Here is a 22,173-nt window from a genome sequence, read left to right on the forward strand (position 1 = left end):
TAGGGTTTCTGCGTTAAAAATCTCCCAGTATTCAGCAAATAACATTTTCCAAGCTGTACCTACAACATAGGCCATCGTATTATGAACTTGTATTTTCAGCACGAGCTAATATTTGGCAAAATGCACAAAGAAGAACTGGGGATAGAGAAGAGAGAAAGGACAGGTGGGATCTTTATGAGGATATATATCTGTGGTATTAGCATAAAAATAATATAGAAGATTCACACCAAGCAATGGAAGCTTAGAAGGTTAGGATTAGAGGGAGAGATTATTCAATTTTTCATTATTGTATTACATGATTTTAAAGTCAGTATGTGTTCATTTTTTAACAATCTAATTGGGGGTTGATTGATGAAACACTAAGAAAAAGCTACACAAATGCAAAGCCCATGAAATTGTACTATATAAACACTGGATATATTTAGGATAATTGTGTTGAGCAAGCTTGATTTGATTTAGAAGAAATCCATTAATATATTTTTAATTTTTAAAAATACTCTAAGCTATTCTTCTAGATGTATTTTCATTTCTGATTATGCATATGAGTATGTTTTCTGGGTTTGTACATGTGAGTCCAGTCCCTGCAGAAGCCAGAAAAGTGTAGAGGTGGAGTTATAGGTGAGCTGCCCAACTCTGGTCCTGGGAACTGAATTTGGGTCCTTTACAAGAGTAGCAAGTTCTCTTAACTGCTGAGCCATCTCGCCAGCCCAGGCTATTAACATTAGTACATATTAGTATCCAGAGTAGAAAGTACAGATTTGAAAGAGAAAACACAAACAGTAAGTTGTAATGACTTTCTTTAGTTGTAAGTGACTTGAACATAAATATAAATATTTATAAATATGGCAGTCTTGACATTTGGTAGGTAAAAATGCCCTAAAATACCTATAATAATTTTAAGATATTTTATTTAATTAATTTATTTTAATAACTTTAATTTAAATAAAATTAGGGGCTGGGAAGATGGTTCACTGGTTTAAGGCACTTGCTGTTCCTGCAGAAGAGGTGACTTCTGTACTGATGTTAGGTAGCTCATAATTACCTATAACTCCAGCTCCAAGTACTTCAATACTTTCTTCTGGCTTCTACAGACACCTGTATGCACACACACACACACACACACACACACACACTGAAAAAATTTAAATAAAGAAAGTATATCATTAGTTTTTTGAGATTCCACCATGGCCTATTTTTTTGACTTACTGAAGCCTAAAGCAACAGCACCATAAGGCAGAGAGACCCCACCCCACCCCAAAAGTGGCTATCTCAACATTTTTATTCCATGTAATACTTTCTGCCATTCTTACCAACTACTACTCCTTGTTTTGAAGTGGGTCAGATTTTTAAATTTCCATTGCTTTTCCTCCACCTCTGTCTTAGGTTGTTATCTTCAAAACATACTAGTGAAGAACATTCAACTCAGCTGTGAAGAGCTTTCCTAGCATGCCCAGGGATTAGGGTTTCATCACACACTATAAATATAAAAACCATACAGCTTGATGTGACCATGATCAAAGTGTGCTCCGTAGTGTATAAAATTGTCTCCGTGGAGCCCACTGGGATATAAAGTCAGTCGTACTGAGAATTAAAAAAAAAAAAAAAAAAAAAAAAGGAAGCTATAAGACATTCAGACTTCTCTTGCTTCTGGTATAACAAGCAGGACTAAATGTGAGTACTGTTTTTTTTTCTGGTACGCCTATTTTCATCTTTTGGTAACTTGACATCTTGTAGCGATCCTAACATTTCAGGAACAATTAGTGATGAAACTAATCATAGTAATATGATGAATTTAACTCTCCTTTGGGGTTTAACCAACATAGTTTATCAAACTGTCTCCTACTTATTTATTTTTAATTTCAACTTTTAATTTCTGCTGAGCCTAGTCTCTGATGCAGTCTGCACCACGATAGTATTCATATTCAAGGAATGAAAATCCTTTTATGTCAGCTGATCGCTTTTACAGTGTATCAGCTGGATATTCTAGAATATTCCACAGAACAGTAGTTTTGTAGAAGGGACAGCATGTGCAAATGAGGAACTGATTATCAAGAGTACTAAGAGTACCGAGTGGCTGAAGCTCATGTAATGAACAAGTGAAGGTCTGTGACTTAACTTTATAGCATCAGAACCCACACTGGAATTCCCTATACTGCTTCTGGAAAACACCAAACTCAGCAGTTGTATAAAGTCTGGTTGTATATAAGTCTTGTCTTAGTGGACATGATATATTTAATAGTAAGTGAGGAAAAAAAAAACCCATAGAACATCTAAAGAATAAAAAAGAATGCTGAGGAGGTGGCTCAGCAGATGAGGACCTGAGTCAGGATCCCTGAGATGAACCAGGCAAATGTGACAGCTGCCTGTCATCCCAGCACTTGGGAAGGAGAGATGGAGCCCTCAGACCAAGTCAGTTAGCTAGACAAGTTAGGTTCAATTCCAATTCAGAGACCCTGCCTAAACAGAGTGGGGTGTGGTCAAGAATGACACTTCACAGCCTCATGCACACCACTCAGGTATAAACATGCTGAACTTAATTTTTTAAAAAGGAATAATTTTCTTTTGAGGACATGGAGCTCAAACAAGTATAAATTCTGGTAGAAACACAGGATGCAGGATAGCTGGATAGAAACAAAGGCTCAAAGGTAGTTTCAGAACCTGACCTTTTCTTTTGGTTTGTGTCTTAGTCACTGTCCCAATCGCTGTGAAGAGACCAAGGCAACTTTTATATTTATCAAAAAGTGGGAAAAAAAGCATTTAATTGGAGGCTTGCTTATAGTTTCAGAGGATGTGTTATCGTGATGGCAGAAGGCATAGCAGGCATGGTGCTGAAGAAGTAGCTGAGAGCTACATCCTGATTCACACACAGGGAGGTGGGTGGAATGGGCCTGGCATGGGCTTTTGAAACCTAAGGTCCATCCTCAGTGACACACTTCCTCCAACAAGGCCACGTCTCCTGATCCTTCTAATCCTTTCTAATAGTGCTACTTCTGAGTGGCACTATTTAAATATATGAGCTTATAAGGAGCATCCTTATTCAAACGCTACAGTTTGTTGTTTGTTTGTTTGTTTGTTTGTTTGTTGGCAGGATCTCAGTAACCCAGGCTGGCTTTGGACTTGCTGTGTAACAAAGGATGATCTTAAACTTCTTCTCCTCCTACTTCTACCTCATAAGTGCTGGGATCACAAGCATGCACCTCCAGGTCTGGTTTATTTGGTGCAGGGGAATAGAGCTCATGACCTGGTGCCTGCTAGGCAAGCACTATACCAACTGGGCCACATCCCCAGGCCACAGATGCCATCTTTCTCCTGGCTTTGTTTGCCTTGTTGATTTGTCTCTCTGATAGCCTTACCCATACTGACAACCATGGGCCAACTTCTACCAGGTAATCAGCCCTGACTGTGAAGGGTACACATGTTTTTCAGTACTCCAACAGAGACGCAGGATGAACTCTTGGCCAACTTGGAAGAAATATCCTTCTTGAGCCCCATATTGTAGCTTCACTTGGCCAAGCTTGAGTCTAAATAGCATCCCTACCACTCTTCCCACCCAAATGAACCATGTGTTTAGAAAAGGAGGGTCAGCCGGGCGGTGGTGGCGCACGCCTGTAATCCCAGCACTCTGGGGGCAGAGGCAGGCAGATTTCTGAGTTCGAGGCCAGCCTGGTCTACAGAGTGAGTTCCAGGACAGCCAGGGCTACACAGAGAAACCCTGTCTCAAAAAAACCAAATCAGAAAGAAAGAAAGAAAGAAAGAAGGAAGGAAGGAAGGAAGGAAGGAAGGAAGGAAGGAAGGAAGGAAGGAAGGAAGGAAAGAAAGAAAGAAAGAAAGAAAGAAAGAAAGAAAGAAAGAAAGAAAGAAAGAAAGAAAGAAAGAAAGAAAGAAAAGGAGGGTCATAAAAGTAAAAACAAATGTTTACTATCAAAAGAAAAATAATGAAAAGCAAGTAAATACAGAAGAAATTGTTTGTTGCTATGATAAAAGCAACTCGAGGAGAAAAGGGTTGACTTTGGCTCACAGTTCAGCTCATCATGGTATGGAATCTAAGAAAGCTTGAAGCAGCGGGTTACATGGTGTCCTTAATCAGGAACAGGGAACAATGATGCTCCTGTTTAGTCAGCTATAGTCAGGGATTGCATCCCCTGCCCCCCCCCCCCCCACGGGGTGGAGGACCCATTCACAGCTCAATGCATCTTTACACTCCATTAACCTATTACAATTCCCACTCCATTAACATATTATAATAATCCCTCACAGGCATGCCCAGAAACCCTACCAGAAGCTTGTCTCCTAAGTAATTCCAGGTTCTATCAAGTTAACAACAATTCAACCATCGTAGGAGTCCATAAACATTTATTTCATTTCAAGGAGCTGGAGAGATGGATCAGTGGTTAAGAACAGCTCACAATTGACTCCATCCGTAGCCCCAGCAGATCCTGTGTACTCTTGGATTCTGAGGACATGTGCACTCATGCAGTCCCATGCTCAAACACAAACACATAATCAAAGATAAAAAAACTAAATCTGTAACTAAAATTCTATTTCAGTTTATATGCTACAGTAAAATAGTACAATTAAATGTTGATTTCTTGCATAGTGGTTGAGGCTTCATAATATTTTTATTAGAAAAAAACATAAAATTAAAAAAGGTCTACTTTGGGGAAAAATAAAAATGTACTCTGTGTATATTTTATATGGCTGATCCTTAAATGAATGCCAAAGCAAATGGAAAATAAAAACATTGGACATCTCCCAAACATTACATTAATCTAAATGTTTAATGAGTCCATCAACCCCACACGGAGGAAAAGCAACAATTATATTTATGGAGAAGCATTTGTGTATTTCAGGTTCCCTGTCAACTCTATGCTGATGAGCTTGTGCTAGCTAGACTCACTAGATTCTACTAGAAACTTTCTAAGCATTCAGTTCAAGAGGAACCACTTCTTACATAGCCAATGCCTGGCCTTAGTATAACAAGCTCTCTGCTCATTCATGTATTTATGTGATGTGCCAGCTATGAATCAGGAACAAGGGTGGGTACTACAATTAAGAACATGAGTAATTTACAGCCCCACCCCAAAGGAGTCAAAGTTCAGCCAGAGAAACAGAGGGATAGAGACACAGGAACATAGTGAGAGGAGATTTACATAGGGCTGAGAAGTAGAGGCCCCTCCGATGAGAGATAGGAGAACATCAAAGGAGACTTAGGGCAAGCTTCCGAGGTGGATAGGAAGAAGGGTAGTTCCCGAGCACTGCAGAATGACACAGTTGATGAGTTACAAGTCTGACTATGTAGGGTGTGTACCAAGGAAGAATCATATGAAAGACCTTGTTTGAGTTTCACACTGTGGCTCCAAAACCCCGCTTTCTAACTATACTAGGCTGCCAATACCAAGCCATCTGGAGAAACTGTTAACACAGATTGGCCACACCCACTTCTGGAAATTTTGTTTCAGAAAGAATTGATGTTTAAAGGAAATTCCCAATTGAGACCTGCACAAGCTTGGGCCTGTCAACATCCCATCTTGGATCAGGGTGGGACTCTAAAGGTCCTGCCCCTCCCTGAGGATCTATATAAGTTGATGGTTGTTGGGGGAAGGGACAGACATTTTCTCCAGAGGGGTAGCTATTGGTAAAATGCTCCTTCCCCTATAAACAGTCCCTCTTACACATTGTCCTTTAGATAAGTCTTGTTTGGCACCATCCTCCGACTTGAACATAAGACAAATTTTGTGTCTGCTTACATAGGATCATTACAGAGACTCCTTGACTATTGATGTTCCCTTAAGAAGGAAGGGTTAGGTGGTCATTTGACCCTCATCTGAGGGTCCAGCCACTCCTCCCACCATCTGTATGAAATTTTGCCCTAATTGCATATGGCTTTGGAGTCTTAGAAGGGGCTGAGGAGATGAGGTAGAGTGCACCATCTATGCAGCTATGGGAAGCCACCACCCACCAGTGAGCCTGCTCTGGGATCGCCCTCAGTCCTGTCAACAACCTCTAATTCATGTTTTGTAAGTCAGCCCAATAAATTCATTAACTTTCCAGGGTACATTTTGGTAGGCTCAAGCTTTGGTTTGTCATTTGGGACCCCACCGGAAGGGATAGACATTGCTTGGTCCTGAACCAGGGGATAAGAGTCTTACACAGGAACTTGCCTAAGTGAAACTCCTTGGGTCACGTTGAAAGACATGAAAGTAGAAGGGGGACTCATTGGAAAGAAGATGGAGATCAGCTTGAATGGGGAGACATGGAAGGGGAATGGGGTGGGTGGGTACGATCAAAGCATACTATGTAGATGTGTGATATGAAATATAATGAAACCTATTATCCATAATTCATATATACTAATAACAACCTTAAAGGACTTTCACTATCGATTCAGAGGTACATCCAGGTTTGGGGTTTACACAATGTGTAGGCAGTGAGGATCTGTAGAAGATTCTGGCAATGTGGATAGAATATTTTAAAAGCAGAGCCCTTTGCTAATGGAAAGTTGCATAGGAACAGCTCAACACAGGACACAGGGAGACCCAGTAGGAGAGTGCTTTCCTAGAACCCCAGAGAGGGTGAGCATCAGCACCACAGCAGACACTGGGGAGAAGGGGCGGGGCAAGTGTGGAGAGAGGTATAATCCACAAGAGTAAGTGACTTCTTTAAAATGGGAAGAGTCCCTGAGCTGGGAGTGAGCAGAAAGCCGGGAGCTGGACAGCAGGAAGATGTAGCTAAAAGTAGACTTGGGTCTGGAGTTTGCTCTAGGTTAGAGCCTGAGACTTGGGTTTGCCAGATCTGGGAATCAGGAGGCTGGAGACTGCTGACCTCTACCCCGGGACATCCCTGCTTTGACCTACTTCTGGCACACTTCTGCTAGTCACTGCCCACAGCCCTCTAGCTGGATCTTCCTCTCTGCTTTTAATGCCTTCTGAAGTGAGAGACCACAGCTCATCTTTGTGCTTTTGGAGTCTAGGATAGTGTGTGCACATACTTGATGTGCAGTAACAGTGTCTAGGTGACTGAATTGCATTAATTAACTAGATAATTATAGCCACAACAACCTCATTAGATCTCAGTAGGCTTTTGGCCTCATTTTGTGATGATAATTATATAAATTTGTATTTCCATAATTCTACAAGCTTTTATTATTTCCATTTCTGAAGGAGCAAAGATGAAGCAAAATACAATTCTTTCTTCTAAACATTAATTATTGCAGATGTCTGTAATTAGCAGTAGTAAGTATCTCCTACATGTTCTAATTCAGGTCTCACCAAAAAAATTGTTTGCTATGTGAACTTACACACTATCCACAGACACACTGACACACATACACACATGTTCATTCACTCACATATTCATACCCACTAGACACACAAATACACATTCTATATACTCACATCACACTATACATATATACATACACACATGGATGTACACACACTATATCTACACATACCACACAGACACATGCACACATACAAATGTATACACACACACACACACACACCAGAGATATGCACACACATAAACATGCACACACTTGCCTTAAAGATTAATTTTAGCCAGGCAGTGGTGGCATATGCCTTTAATCCCAGCACTTGGGAGACAGAGGCAGGCAGATTTCTGAGTTAGAGGCCAGCCTGGTCTAAAGAGTGAGTTCTTTAGAAGCCACTACTACACAGAGAAACCCTGTCTCAAAAAAACAAAACAAAACAAAACAAAAAAAATATTTTTAAAACTTTCAACTGAATTAAAGACAAGGAACAGCTTTCCATTTAACTATCCATATAAACTTTTTTTCCACACCAGACAGATGTGCTTTATTTAAAAAGAAAGAAACAAACAAAAAACCCCACAGCAACAAAACCCTTTAATAGGAAGATCTGACTAAGTCTTATATTATCTCAAGCTCCTGGATAACTTTGAGGAAAGCCCATATAAGCTTTTTATGATCAAGGGAAAATATCATTTTGTAGCACAACTATTCTTGTTTTATTACATTTATCTATTGTGGGAGATAGAGAAGTGTGTGCATACTGCAGCTCACTTGAGGGCAAGAACAAAGGACAGCTGAAATTTCTGGAGTCCTTTTCTCCTTCCACCATACTGGTCCTGGGGACTGAACTAAAGCTTGGTGACAAATGTCTTACAAATTGAGCCATCGCACCTACCCAGGGAGATTGTCTTTACAGTGTTAAGATAATTTCTGAAATATATAGTTGTCTTTTTTCCATACAGTGATACATTGAGTAAATAAAAGAACCCCAAAGTGGTCCCTACCTCAGATGATGAGCTCACAGCATGGGGAAGACCACGTAAGGAACATTTGTAAGCTAATCCCCGAGCCTACACTTTTCCTTCTGTCTGTAGATTTGATGATCTCTTCTTTGATATTTTCCTATTATCTTTGCCTTTTCTGGAGATAAGTGCTTTGGAGTACTAGACAGGAACAGCCTATTAATAGAGATAGAAAATCAACAGAATATTCAAATAACTCTGAAGTCCAGCATAATCTCCCCTCTTGAGAAACAAGATACGAATACACGGGTAACAGCAGCCATTACAAAATGCAGTTCCCAAACAGATGCAGGAGTGAGCTGTGCACAACAACTAATTAGCTGCACTGCAGAGATGACTCTGTGGGGAAGAAACCTGAGCTCAGAATCCCAGCACCGAGGGTGGTAGGGCCATGGTCACTCCATCACTGGAGGCAGAGACTGGAGAATCCCTGGGGCTCGCCAGGCAGCCAGGTTAGCTGAGTCAGAGAGCCCCAGGTTCCATGCATGAGCCTGCCTCAAAAGAAAAGGGGACTGAGGAAGGCACCTGACACTGACCTCTGGCCTCCAGACTTGTACACATGGGTGTGCACTCTAGTGTGTGCACACAGGTGATCAGAAGAAAAACAAGATGGGAGATGTGCTGGCAATAGCAAGAAAATAGTCCATTGGGGGTTCTCATGCTTACATTGTAAGCCAGTTACCTAGAATGAGTTTCTACCTTTGGGTAGTGAACTCTTACTTACTCTCCCCCCCTCCCCCTTGCTCATTTTTTAATTTCCCCATGTCTTGGTGCGGTCTAATCACCCTGAAAGTCCAGTTTTCTCTGATCATCAGGAGAATATTTTATAGTCTCTCTACTCATAATTTGTAATTATACTGATGCTGTATATATAGACCAATGTCTAGTTATGACTCTTAATTCTTTAATTTTCTTTTCCAGATTTATTTTTTTTGTGTGTATCCAAGTGTTTTCCCTGCATGCATGTTTGTGAACCTCTTGTGTGCCTCATGCCCATGAAGGTCAGAAGAGAGAGTCACATCTGGAGCCACAGACAGCTGTGAGCCGCCATGTGGATGCTGGGAACTGATTGGCTCCCTCTATAAGCAGCCAGTGGTCTCAATCACTGGGCCAGCTCCGTAGCGTCCATCCGGGGACCCTCTTGCAACACCTTTATAACTTCATTAAATGGTTCAAGCAGACTACCTGAGAAAGATTCTGATCTCTGACAGTGTTGCCCGTGGTCAGGGCACGGGTCAGGCGTTCCCAGGTTCTTGGCCTTCTGTGCAAAGGATTGAAAACAGGACTCACATAACGTTTGAAAAAGTAGTAAGAAAATTGCATTCATAGTGACCAGAAAGTACAGACCAGAAAGGGAAATACTGTCATGACTCAGTGAGTCACCTGACTGAGCATGTTGAAGGGTCCCAATTACTTCTCTTTATGGAGTTCAACAAAAGGGAGAACTGCACACTAAGGGATGGAGCTCGGCTCCGTCTCTATTTTGGTTGATAGATGAGATCACACATACATTTTCCTATTTGATTATCCTTTCCCATAGTAGGCTGGATTTTAATCATGTGCATACCCAATTATGCATCGACATAAGATAAAAGGGGGTTCTCCCTAAAAGGTTCCCACAGTTTTACCTTGTTGCCCATGCACCTAAAACCAATTCAGGTTGGGTCAGCTGTTAGGTTTTTTTTTTTTTTTTTTCTGTTGGTTATGTTGATAATACACTCAATTAGAAACTGTCCCAATTCCATTTTTGCTAGGGGTAGAGACAACTATCTTATTGTTTAGAGATGTGAGTCTATGTAGCCAGATTCAGGTGCTTGCCTGCCTCAACAGGACCCCATCCACACGCTGGGACAATACCTAGCAAGATGTAGGCAAAGAGCAAAATAATTACCATGACCCAGAAGGGTTCCTGAAGGTACCACCGCCAGATACAGTCACTAAGGAACACGCTATTGAAATGAGTACAAAGGGGCGCTTATTTTTTTCCCCAAGCCTTGCTCATTAAGTTCTTATCTTCATTCTTTCGCAATCCCCCTTCAGTAGGGGAGCCATAGGGGATGCAGAAACCTGTATGAAGAATGATGCCCACGCAGAGCCTAAAATAACTCCAAGTGGCTTTGCTTGCACAGAGGGAATAAAGGCCAACCATCACAAGGATTGTATTTGAATGCATTCAACATCACAGACCCCCTGGAGACCCCTGAGGCTCTCCCTAGGAAACCTGCTCTCTCTGTTGCCATAACAGGACCTTTCCTGATGCAAAGGCGTTTAATAAGCCAAATAATGTAATAATTTACACAAGGAGTTAAGCTTATTATATGGAAAAGTCCAGGGTGGTTAGCAATGTCTAAATGGCCTATGAGCAATTGTCCTTGGAGATAGGCTTTAGGAAAAACAAAAAACCTGGTATTGGAATGCAGCGAAGCTGGGTAAGTGCTTGCACACAGCAATGGATTTGATCCCCAGCCCCAGATAACCAGGCATAATGCTACATGCCTATAATCCCTGAACTCAGACTCAATAGATGCAGAAGGTCAAGGTCATTCTCTGCTATAGAGCAACATATATGTTATAGATTACATACATATATAGAGATGGCTTATCACTAGTGGGGCTTGCTGTGTAACCTTGCTGACCTAAATACAACCCTGGAACCACATAAAGCTGGAAGTGAAGAACTGACTCCACAGAGATGTCCTCTGACCTTCACATACGTGCCGTAGTGCAACTGTATCTCTCTCTGTGTGTGTGTGTGTGTGTGTGTGTGTGTGTGTGTGCTCACACACACTAGTAATTAAAAAGAAAAAACTCAAACAGGGCATCATGGCACTCCCCCTTAATCCCAGCACTCGGGAGGCAGAGGCAGGCAGATCTCTGTGAGTTCGAGGCCAGCCAGGTCTACAGATTGAGTCCAGGACAGCCAGGACTACACAGAGAAACGTAGTCTCACCCGTAAGCCGTATGCACACAATCAAACTTCTGTGCTGCACGGAACATTGAGCCTGCTGTTTCATGATCTTGGGTAGAACTGGTCTTTCCATGCCTGATTTCTCAGAAAATGCTTTTCTGGTTTCTTAGAAACTGGATTAAAACTAGAAGCCATGAATAAAAGTTAAAGATTTAAAAAAAAAATCTTTGCTTGTTTTTACTTCCTTTTCTGAGACAGGATCTTGCTATGTGGCCCAGCTGACCTTGAACTCATGATACTCCTGACTCAACCTCTAAAGTGCTGAGATGACAGGTGTGTGCCACTACACCTACTATTTCCTTTTGCTTTGAGTTTGCTGCTGTTCCTTGGTTGGTTTTAGCTGTGTACAAATCAAGCCCAGGGCCTTATACCTACTAGATATGCGCTCTGCCACTGAGGCACAGTGCTCAGCCCTTAGCTTTATTCGCTAACAAGAGGCATACCATGCTGTTGTTGTCTGTTAGTACACCTATGTATTTATGTACTTATTTAATTTTGTGTGTGTGTGTGTGTGTGTGTGTGTAGGTTTGAGGATGACTTATGAGGTTGAGTCTTAGATGGGTCCCTAGGACTTGAACTTAGGTCATCAGGCTTGGCAGCAAGCTCCTACACTCACTGAGCCATCTCACTCAGTCTTTGCCCCAAATGTTTGTTTACTCCGTATGCTGTGACAAAAACACCACAAGACGGATGGCTTAAAAGGCAGAAATTTGTTGCTTCAATCTGGGAGTCCAGAAGTCTTAATCTGGGCACAGGCAGATTCATTCTTCTTGAGGGTCATGAGGCAGAATCTGATGCCCAGGCGTCTGTGTGTTGCAGTCTGAGCCCGGACACTGCTGCTGTGCACCCTCACAGGCACAGGTCTGAGTCCACGGGGCACCCACTGAGATTTCCAAGTTCTTCATCTTCTACATGCATCTGTATACATGTGTGTGAGAGTGTGTGTGGAATCCTGAGGTCGGTGTTGTGAATCTTTATCTGTCACTCTCCCACCTTATACACTGAGGCAGAGTCTCAACCAACCTCAAGTCACCCCTGAGATCCCCGCCTCTGCCTCCCAAGGCTGCAGTTACAGCTGAGCCGTAATTGTCCGTAAGCCCACCTGACGTTTACACAGGTTCTGAGGTTTTGAACTCTGGACTTTGTGTTTGCATAGCAGACACTTTAACCATTGAACCAACTTCCCAAACCCCACCCCTGATTACCAGATTCTCATGTAAAGTAACAAATAATAGTGGATAGTGATAGAAACGGACAAGAAGGAAAACAAATCAAAACAAACAAAAAACTGCCCCCATAATGCAAGTGGGCCAGAGAGCTTGGGCAGGTCAGAGGCTCAAAAGCACCAGATATCAAAGGTTTTTGGGTCATTTTCCTAGCACCTGCCCTTGCCCGAACTGTGCCTGCTCGCACATGCTCTGTTTAGTGAAAGAAGCCCTAGTGGGCGGGGTCTCCAGCCTCTCTGCCAAGTGGTTTCTCTCCAGGTTAACTTGATGCTTCTCTTTCGTCCAACCCACCTCAGTTTCATGAAAATTTAAAGTAAAGGATCTAAGAAAGTCACAAGCAGTGATGCTTTTCCCATACTTGGGTGGACACATCAGATGGGCAGGTTACAGAAAGTGGGAGTGTTTCTGCTCTAGGCCTCAGATGCTATCTGACCGCATTCTGGTTGGTTGGAGTGCTTGTACATTTCAAAGTATTTACCTGGTGGTCACAAAACTATTAGGCCAAGCAGAGGCGTGCACAATAAAGAGCAGATAAAGACTGGCCAAGGACTTGGAACATTCCAACCTCTCCACAGTCTCTTCAGGCCTAATCAGCCTACGGGCGAGGCAATGTGTCTTCCAGGAATTTTCATCCACAGTCATTACCAGGCATCATTCTGTGCGGCCATTCCACTATCTGACTCTCCTCCCAGTTTTAAAGCCCTTCGTGGTGATGCATGCCTGTAAGCCTGGCTTCAGGAGGCATCAGCATTCCAGCTGTTGGTGGTCTAGCCTGGGCACCATGAAACATCTGTTGTTGTTTTCCTTAATCCCCCTTTATAGGTGAAGACCCACCTGACTAGCTTATTCAAATGTAATCACCTCTGTAAATATCATCAAGTAAGGCCATGTTTGGAGGTATTGGTTAGAGGGGTAGTATTTCAGTGAATCATATTAGAAGGGGGAGGAAAGAAATTCTACCCATACCAGTCATTTATACAAATTAGCTCACCATCTGTTTCTCTGCCTGCTGTCCATGGCCGCCCACACACTTCTCCCCCACGATGTCCCTTGGCAGAACCTGTGGCCAGAAAAATGTCTGGTCAGCTCCTTCCCTCTGAGACATCAGTGACGGGGGCTGTCTCTGTCTATTTATAGTCTCTCCAAAGAAAATGAAGTAATGGCAAAATAGAAAAAAAAAACAACCATAGTTTGTTGTCGCTTTTAAAAATAACAAAGTTTAAAAAGTCATGCTGTTCACCCATTCTTAAAACAAAAAGAAAACATAAAAAATGTGAATATGCTTTGAGTAAATATTTGTTAGGCAACCTTTGATTTTTTTTTTTTCTTTCTCGTGGTAAATAAAATAGAAACTTGCTGGGGATGTAGCCAAGTTGGTAGTGTGCTCAGCAGGCACAAAGCCCGTGCTCAGTCCCCAGCGCTGCGTACAGCTGTGTAGTAACAAACAGCTGTGATCCCAGCACTTTCAAGGCGGAGGCTGGAGGATCAGAAGTTCAAGACTATCCTTGGCTACCTAGTGAGTCTGAGGCTTTCGTGTGTGTGTGTGTGTGTGTGTGTGTGTGTGTGTGTGTGTGTGTATGTGTGTGTGTATGTGTGTGTGTATGTGTGTGTATGTGTGTGTGTAAATGTCTGTATGTGTGTGTGTATGTGCATGTCTCTGTGTGTGTGTGTGTGTGTGTACATGTCTGTGTGTGTGTATATGCATGTCTCTGTGTGTGCGTATGTGTGTATATATGTGTGTGTGTATGTGTGTGTATGTGTGTGTATGTGTGTGTATGTATGTGTGTGTATGTATGTGTGTGCATGTCTGTATGTGTGGGTGTGCATGTCTGTGTGTGTGTATGCATGTCTCTCTCTGTGTGTGTATGTGTGTGTGTGTGTGTGTGTGTGTGTGTGTGTAAATTTCTGATGAGTAGCAGCAGTGAATATCAGGTCTTAATGGTGAGTGTAGGCATTCCTCTTCCTCTTTGGGCCCTAAACTCTTTCCACTCACTCCGTGTTGAGCATTTAGTTCTGTGGCTCTTTACTCCCGGTTTCTTCCTCTTCTCCTCCACACTTCGAGCCTGTGGGAGGCTGGTCAGTCCTCAGCACTGTTGTTACCTCAGCTTTGAAGCTAACCTCCTCATTTGGTCTACTTTGCCAATCATCTTCTGTGAAGCCATCAAGACTCTCCTGAATTTGTCACTTCAGCCTAATGTCTGGCCATGATATACTGTAGTCTCTCTTCCCTGGGACAGAGGGGGGGATGGGAAGGGGGCGGGGACACAATAATGGAGGGGGTGGGGTGGGGCTAGAAGGCATTGTATTTGAAAGTGCCAAAGCTCTGTCAACTGGGTATAGTCCTGCTGGCCAGTATCCCTGCACCTAGGAAGCTGAGGCAGGAGGAGTGAGAATTCTAGGCCAACTTGGGCTTCATAATAATAATCTGTTTCTCCAAAATGTAAGAGAGGGCAGAGGGAGGTAGAGGGGGAAAGGAGACAGAAGGGATGGAAAAGGCTTCTCTTAAATGCTTTCCGATTTCTGATTTCAAAATCTATTTTGACATGCAAAGAAAGAAAATCAAGACTCAAACTGGGGAGCCGGCTCCTCGATTGAGCAGGCCAACCAAGCCTGGGATGGAGAGAGAATCCCTCACAGTACTTTTGAAAGCAAGCTTCCTAGCTGAGCTGCCGACAGCTTCAGTGAGAGATCCCGTGTCAAGGGACTAAGGCAGAGAGCGTGAGAGCAGGAAATTTGTCCTTTGCAGGCATCTGTACACGGATGTGCATGTGCTCAGAAGCACGGAATCAATTCCATTCTTAAGGCAACGAAGGGGAGGGAACTAGCTGTGTGAAGAGTGGGAGGAGAGGGTAGGCATAACCAGAGAGAGGCAGACCAGTCCTGCTGAGCACATTTGATGCTCTTCTGCTCCGTAGCTCCTCAAGTCATCCCCAAAGCTGACTATGCCTGAGAAAATGTCAAGAGAGCTCCTTGAAACCCAGAGAGCTTGCTCTCTTTGAATAGCCTTAAATCTCACATAGCACAGGCTGGCCTGGAACTCACTACAGTGCTGGCGATGGGCTCGAACTTCTGGTTCCCATGTCTCCAGATCCCACGTGGTAGGATCCTAGGTATCTGTACCCACCAGGTCTGAGTAAGAATCTTACCCTTGACTGATGGATACCTTATGTTACTGAATCCTTGTGAACAAGTCCAGGCCAAGGTGAGACTATACTTTTAGAAACTAGAAATGTTTTAGGAATGCAAAACAGAAATGACTTTTTCCACTAAGATTTGAATGACAACCTGGAAAATTAGAGTTGGAAAAACTAAAATCCATTGACAAGGTCACACTAGGCTGGTTTGAAGTTTGCTATCCCCTCATCTCAGCCTCCTTAGTGGTGGGTTGGCAGATATGTGGTACCACACATAACTAAAGCAGTTAACTTTCTTTCTTTTAATGAAAATAATTTATTTCATTGCCAGTTTGGGTGATTTTTAACATATATATCATATATATGATATATATTTTTAAAAGATATATATCTTCTGGTTTGCTTTCTATTGCTAATCAAATATCAAGACCAAAGGCAATTTATTGAGAAAAGGTTTCTTTCACTTACACACCTTGATCACAGTCCATTATGAAGGGAAGTCAGGATAGGAATCTGAAGGAAACTGTAGCAGAGGCCATGGGAGAGTGCTGCTTGGTGGCTTACTGGTGGATTTCTCAGTTTGCTTTCTTCCTGTCCAGGGATGGCATATCCCACAATAGGCTGAGAGCTTCCACATTAATCATCAGTTAAGAAAATGTCCCACAGGCCACTTGTGATGGTTTGAGTAGGTATGGCCTCCATAAACTTAAGTGTTTGAATCTTGGCCCTTGGGGAGTGGCACTGTTAAGAGGTATGGCCTTGTTGGAGTAGGGGTGGCCTCATTGGAGGAAGTGTGTAGTTGTGGAGGTGCTTTGAGTTTATATACTCAAGCTGTGCCTATAGTTTTCTTCTGCAGGCAGATCAAGATGTAGAACTCTCAGCTTCTCCTGTACCATGTCTGCCTGGATGCTGCCATGCTCCCTGCCATGATGATAATGGACTAAACTTCTGAAACGGTAAGTCAGCCCCAATTAAATGTTTTCTAAGAGTTGCCTTGGTCGTGGTGTCTGTTCACAGCAATGGATATCCTAATTAAAACATCATGTGAGTTGGTAATATTTTTTCCAGTTGAGGTTCCCATCTTTTCAGAGATTCTTGATTCTATCAAGCTGACAAAGAAACTAACCAGCACAGAGTGTGTATTTGTGGGTGCATGCAGTAAGTGTGGGTACAGGGAGAGATCAGAGGCTTCAGATTCCTGAAGCTGGAGTTCCAGGCAGTTGTGAGTCACTCAACGTGGGCGCTGGGTTCTGAACTCTGGTCCTCTACAAGAGCAACCAGTGCTTTTAGGCACTGGGACATCTCTTCAGTCCCAAGAGGTTGTTTGTTTGTTTTGTTGTTGTTTTTGTCATTGCACCGCCCTCCGACCATCCTGTGATTGTATGTGTATGTATGTGTGTGTGCGTGTATGCATGTGCACGAACAGCACATGTCTGTAGAGGCCAGAGGACAATCTCAGCTTGTATTTCCAGGTGCCATCCACCTTGTTTTTGGAAGGTCTCACCAGCTATGTCTCATCTGGCTGGCCAATGAACCAACCCCAGGGCTCCTCCAGGCTCTGCCTCTCCACCACTGACGTTACAAGTATGTGCTATCATGCCCAAGTTTTTAAAAATGGGCTTAAGGATAAAACATGTGTCCCCATGCTTGCATAGAAGGTACTTTACTGACTGAGAAAATCCAACTACTTATTTAGTGTTTAATAGTGGTAGTGCTTGGGGTGAAGAGATCTGTCAGTGGTTAAGAGCACTGGTCTCTCTTCTAGAGGACCTAGGTTCAATTCCCAGCACTGACATGGCAGCTCACAGCTGTCTGTAAGTCCAGTTCTAGTGGATCTGACACCTTTACACAAACATGCACATAAAATTAAAAGAAATGAATCACAAAAAATAATGGTAGGCCTAACAACTGACTTGCAATTTTTTTTGATAATTTTAAGAGTTACCTCTTAAAAACTCATGTGACCTCAGTGATCTGGAGGCATGACTTCTTCCAGCAGAGGCTTAACCTCTTAAAGAAGAGAAATCTAGAACATTGTTTTTAACCTGAAATATTCTCAAAAACAACCTAAGAATAGTCCCTGTATCTACCACAGATATCACAGAAATTAGAAGTAATAGAGGCAAAGAGACCACAGCCCAGGGATACTGCAGCGGAAGCTTACCAAGCCAGCAGAGAACTGGAGTCACTGTCATAATGTCAACAGTGATTGCATGGCTTTGTGGTGATTATCAGCAATGCGATCCACAGGGCGGTCGAAGAATCCAGTGGGGTAATGAGTACACACTCAGCTGCTATAACAATTATTATTGCAACTGTGTAAAAACCTCAGGTGAGGGCTCAGTGGGTAAAGGCATCTGACCTGTAAGCTTGGTGACCTGAGTTGGGTCGGTGGAACAAGAGAATCAGCTCTGGAAAGTAGACCACACCCCCAAGGGTTTAACTCAGTCGGTAGGGTGCTCGTGAAGCCCTTTGCTCCTTCCCCACACTGCATAAACCAGGCACAGCACTGCATGCCTATAATCCCACCACTAGGGAGATGGAGACAGGAGGGTCAGACACTCGTGAGGTCTTCCTCTGATGCACAGTGAGCCTGAGGCCAGCCTGGGATGATACGTGGAAGCCCCGTCTCCAAAGACAAAGCAGATTTTACAGTGGCATAGCAGATCAGAGTCAGTCAAAAGCTGGTACCATCTAAATTGTGACGGGAAGGAAGGCATTGAGGACATGTGTAATTAGAGACATTTTAAGCCGTCTAGTGGGAGTAACGGCAAATGGTTCTGTATTTGGAATCATAGTGGGAACACCTCCGGTGGTGAGGTTGGGATAAGAGAATAAGAAAGAATAAAGGAGGCAGACACAATGTGGACAGACATGCAGGGGAAGTATTCCAGCAGACACCTTAAAGGATAAAGCCGTCCTAGGCAAAAGGAATTGTAAAATGATGCTTCAAAGTAGCCCAGTGACTAATGTCACACAGGAAAGAAAAAGAGCGAGAGGGTGTGGGGAGCAGTTTTTCAGAGCATGAAGAACTGAGGTGGAGACAGCTTGAATACCTGCCAAAGATAAAGCACAAACTTCTCTCTCTCTCTCCTTTCTCTCTCCCCTCTCTTCCTTCCTTTCTTCCTCCCTTCCCTCCTCTCTCTCTTCCTTACTTCCTTTCTTCCTCCCTTCCCTCCTCTCTCTCTCTTCCCTCCCTTCCTCCCTCCCTTCCTCCCTCCCTCCCTCCCTCCCTCCCTCCCTTCCTTCCTTCCTTCCTTCCTTCCTTCCTTCCTTCCTTCCTTCCTTCCTTCCTTCCTTCCTTCCCTTTTCCTTAGGTAAAAATATTTCACTGGAATGACATCTCCAGGCATGCTGAATATTTGGTTTGGATTATTCGCTTTTAGCATGCTTGCTGTCCATTTTCCTGAAACTACCTAAACAGCGCCCTGCAGTCTCATCCCTCTGAGAGAATTCCTCTCCCAGAGGCTACCGTGTTGTTCTCCCTGGATCCTGCCAGACAGAAAATAAACAAGAGGCATGGGTTGCTTCTTCAGCAAGGAGTAACTCTTGAAACCTCTCCGGCTAGAAGAGGCAGCAGAAACTTGACAACTTCAACTCTGGGCTTTCCTTTCTGGCTCTGAGCAGCGGGGCACTTGTCCTCTTAAGTACTCTCAGATGCACAGCTCTCCAGAATTCTACTGACAACCCGCACAGAGGGAACCTCTTAAAGCATGAGTTTTATTTACTGCTCTGCCTACATCCAAACCAGTAACACAAGTGACAGAGTTATCTACTCCTCCTCTTCCTCCCTTCTCTTCCTCTGCCGCCTCTTTCTTTCCTTTCTTCTTCTCCCTCTCCTTCCCCCCTTCTCCTCTTTCTGCCCTCCCTTTCCTCCTCTGTTCAGGGACAGAGTCACAAGTATCTGTGATGCTCTGGTGTGTGCTCTGTAATGGAGAATGACCTTGAACTCCTGCCTTTAACCCTATCTTAGCACTCAGCTTTTTGTATCTTCAAATTATTCAACAGAGTAACACCCTAAGACCTAGAAAAAGCCCACCTTTCAATACTTGTCTGGTCCTCTATGTCACAGACAGATATACAGATCATTCACTAGTAATAGGGGACACACTATGGCCTACAAACGCTATTTTAGGGCACCAAAGTCTATCAATTATTTTTAAACTTAATTAAATTAATTTATTATTTGTGAATGTGCATGCGTATGCATGTGTGTTCATGTATGAGAGACACAGGACAGCTTGCAGGAATTGGTTCTCTTCTAGTATGCATGCCTAAAGGATTAAAACCATGCTACCTTTCTTGGTGGCAGGTGCCTTTACCTGCTTAGATATCACATGGGCCCTATTTTATTTATTATCGTCGGTCTTGTTGTTGTTGTTGAAGAAAATGTGTGTCCTGGTGTGCATGTGGGAGTCAGATGCCAACATTATAAAATCAGTCAGTTCTCTCCTATCTTTATGTGGGTTCTGAGGATCAAACTTGAGTTGTCTGGCTTTCAAGGCAACTGTCCTTACCCGGTGAGCCATCTCAATGGCCCAGACATGGCTATAAATGCAGACCCTTGACCTTGGCCCTCATATTTACTGAGTAACATCTGTGGTGTCCTGTTGAATGATAATTTCCCCTTATTTTTACTTGCTAACATTTTAAGTACAGTGGAGTCCCTGCTGTGTAGTCGGCAGTGTGAATGAGTCTAGGAGTCACCACAGAAGAGGAGACAGTCTGGCAATGGCTGAAGTAGAAATGGACTGACCTAGGCAGACGAGATGGCTCAGCAGGTAAAAGTGGTTACTGCCAAACCTGCTGACCTGAGCTCAAGTCCCAGAACCCACAGGGTGGAAATAAAGAACCAACTCCTCTGGGTTATTGACTCAACTCCACATGTACTCTGATACACACACATGTACACACACACACACACACACCACACTTTTTTAAAGTAGAAATCTTCAATCTCTAGCACAGCATAAACCATGGGATGACACCACCTGTTACTCCATCACTTGGGAAGGAAAGGCAGAAGGATCTGAAGGCCAAGGCCACATAGTTTAAGGCAGGATGAGACCTAATGGTGGGGGAAGGGGCAGTAGAATAGCCAAATACGTTGCAAACAGTCTACAAGAGACCCACTTTTAGGTGAGCCCTACTACAGAGAATCACCATGCCTCCCAATAGTGCCACCATAATAATAATGCCATCTGTCCAGACACGTGCTGAAACAGGAAGCCTGTTAGCACTCAAGCTGATACCACAGTTCCCTTTTGGGCTGGTCACAAGGTACCTGCATGGTATAACCTCAGGATGACTTGATCATACACAGAAGACCACCCCGATTCTGCAGCGAGTCACACAACCACAGATCCAGACATGTCCAGCAGGCTGTCATTAGCACATTTGTCTTTCTAGTATGAGACAGAGACAGGAAGCACATTAGTGGTAATGTCACCCAACAAAGATTCCTGCACTGAACCAAGGGCTAATTCCAGTAACCCCTGCCCCCCAGATGCTGAAATTAAGTAGCAGAGGTTTACCTATACATCATTTCATTCCCACTGTTGGGTAGTTGGCCAGTACTAATGAAATTGTAGGTCATGTTGTCTTTATTTATAGGCTACCGAAGCACTTTGTGTGCTATAATGCATCATAACTACACAGAGCATCATCACAGCTAGATAAGAAACAGCGTGTGTGGGAAAGAGTAAGTCTTCCCATGCAGCTCACACCCATTCTGTCCTCCTTAGCTATGGTCACTTTTGGATGCAGCTTGTCTTCTTGTTGCCTGGTGTCACTGAGAAGCTACCTGGGTAGTAAGCCAGAAATAAAAAAGCACATGCTCCCCCTCATACATGGGTTCTAGCCTATATTATATGCATATAGATACATAAGCAGGTGTAAGTGTGGTTCGTATAACATTTAGGAGACCACGAGAGGGTAATATTAGGTGGTGAGAGTAAAGGTATTATTAATTTCTAATTCCAACCTCATCGTAGCCCCTGTCCCACATGGTTGAGTAACATCTATGAAACTGCTAGGGAAAGTGTGAAATCCTAAGCAAAGCCTGCTGGTTTCAGCACAGACATTCTGACTGTCTAGACAGTTCACCCAGTGGGGACAGACATGGCTCCTGTTGCTCTTGCACAAGACGCAGGTTCAGTTTCCAGCACCCACCTGGAAGCTGACACCAGTCTGTAGCTCCAGTTTAAATGGAACTAATGCCATCTTCTGATCCTGAAGGGTACTGCATGGCCCACATAGATACATGCAGGCAAAACCACTTTTACAAATACAATAAATCTAAAACAATGAAGTTCACTGATGAAGAGAGTTTGGGACTGGGCAAGTGTGCACATGCTGTTATTATCTGTAGATTAATATTAAGTAATTTTATGTTAAATTTTTCTTACTTTAAAATTAAGATGTGTGAAAAAAAGAGCTGTTCATGTCAAAGCTGAGCTGGGCAACTGGGTGAGGCTATAATCAATACCCCACAATACTTTTCATTAGTACCCCATGATGCTGAAAACTCCCACTCCGCTTACAGCAGCCA

The 22,173-nt window shown here is 43.2% G+C and overlaps 1 protein-coding gene across 7 annotated transcripts in view; it reads right to left on the reverse strand.

The window, feature by feature from the left end:
* LOC127697741 (uncharacterized) overlaps positions 1-22,173 on the reverse strand; it is a 37,543-nt gene that overhangs the window by 9,664 nt on the left and 5,706 nt on the right. For 3 of the 7 annotated variants that reach the window (XM_052201034.1, XM_052201036.1, XM_052201039.1), the window contains one exon: positions 13,481-13,549. The exons of 2 other annotated variants lie outside the window; for them this stretch is intronic. In XM_052201034.1, coding sequence (XP_052056994.1) covers positions 13,481-13,549 — 69 coding nt within the window. Of the gene's footprint in view, positions 1-8,277; positions 8,452-13,480; positions 13,550-20,907; positions 21,029-22,173 lie in introns of all 7 variants that reach the window. 2 more of the 7 variants (XR_007980522.1, XM_052201035.1) reach the window with 2 other exon arrangements.

The sequence above is a fragment of the Apodemus sylvaticus genome, chromosome 12, assembly GCF_947179515.1.
Source record: "Apodemus sylvaticus chromosome 12, mApoSyl1.1, whole genome shotgun sequence".
NCBI lineage: Eukaryota > Metazoa > Chordata > Mammalia > Rodentia > Muridae > Apodemus > Apodemus sylvaticus.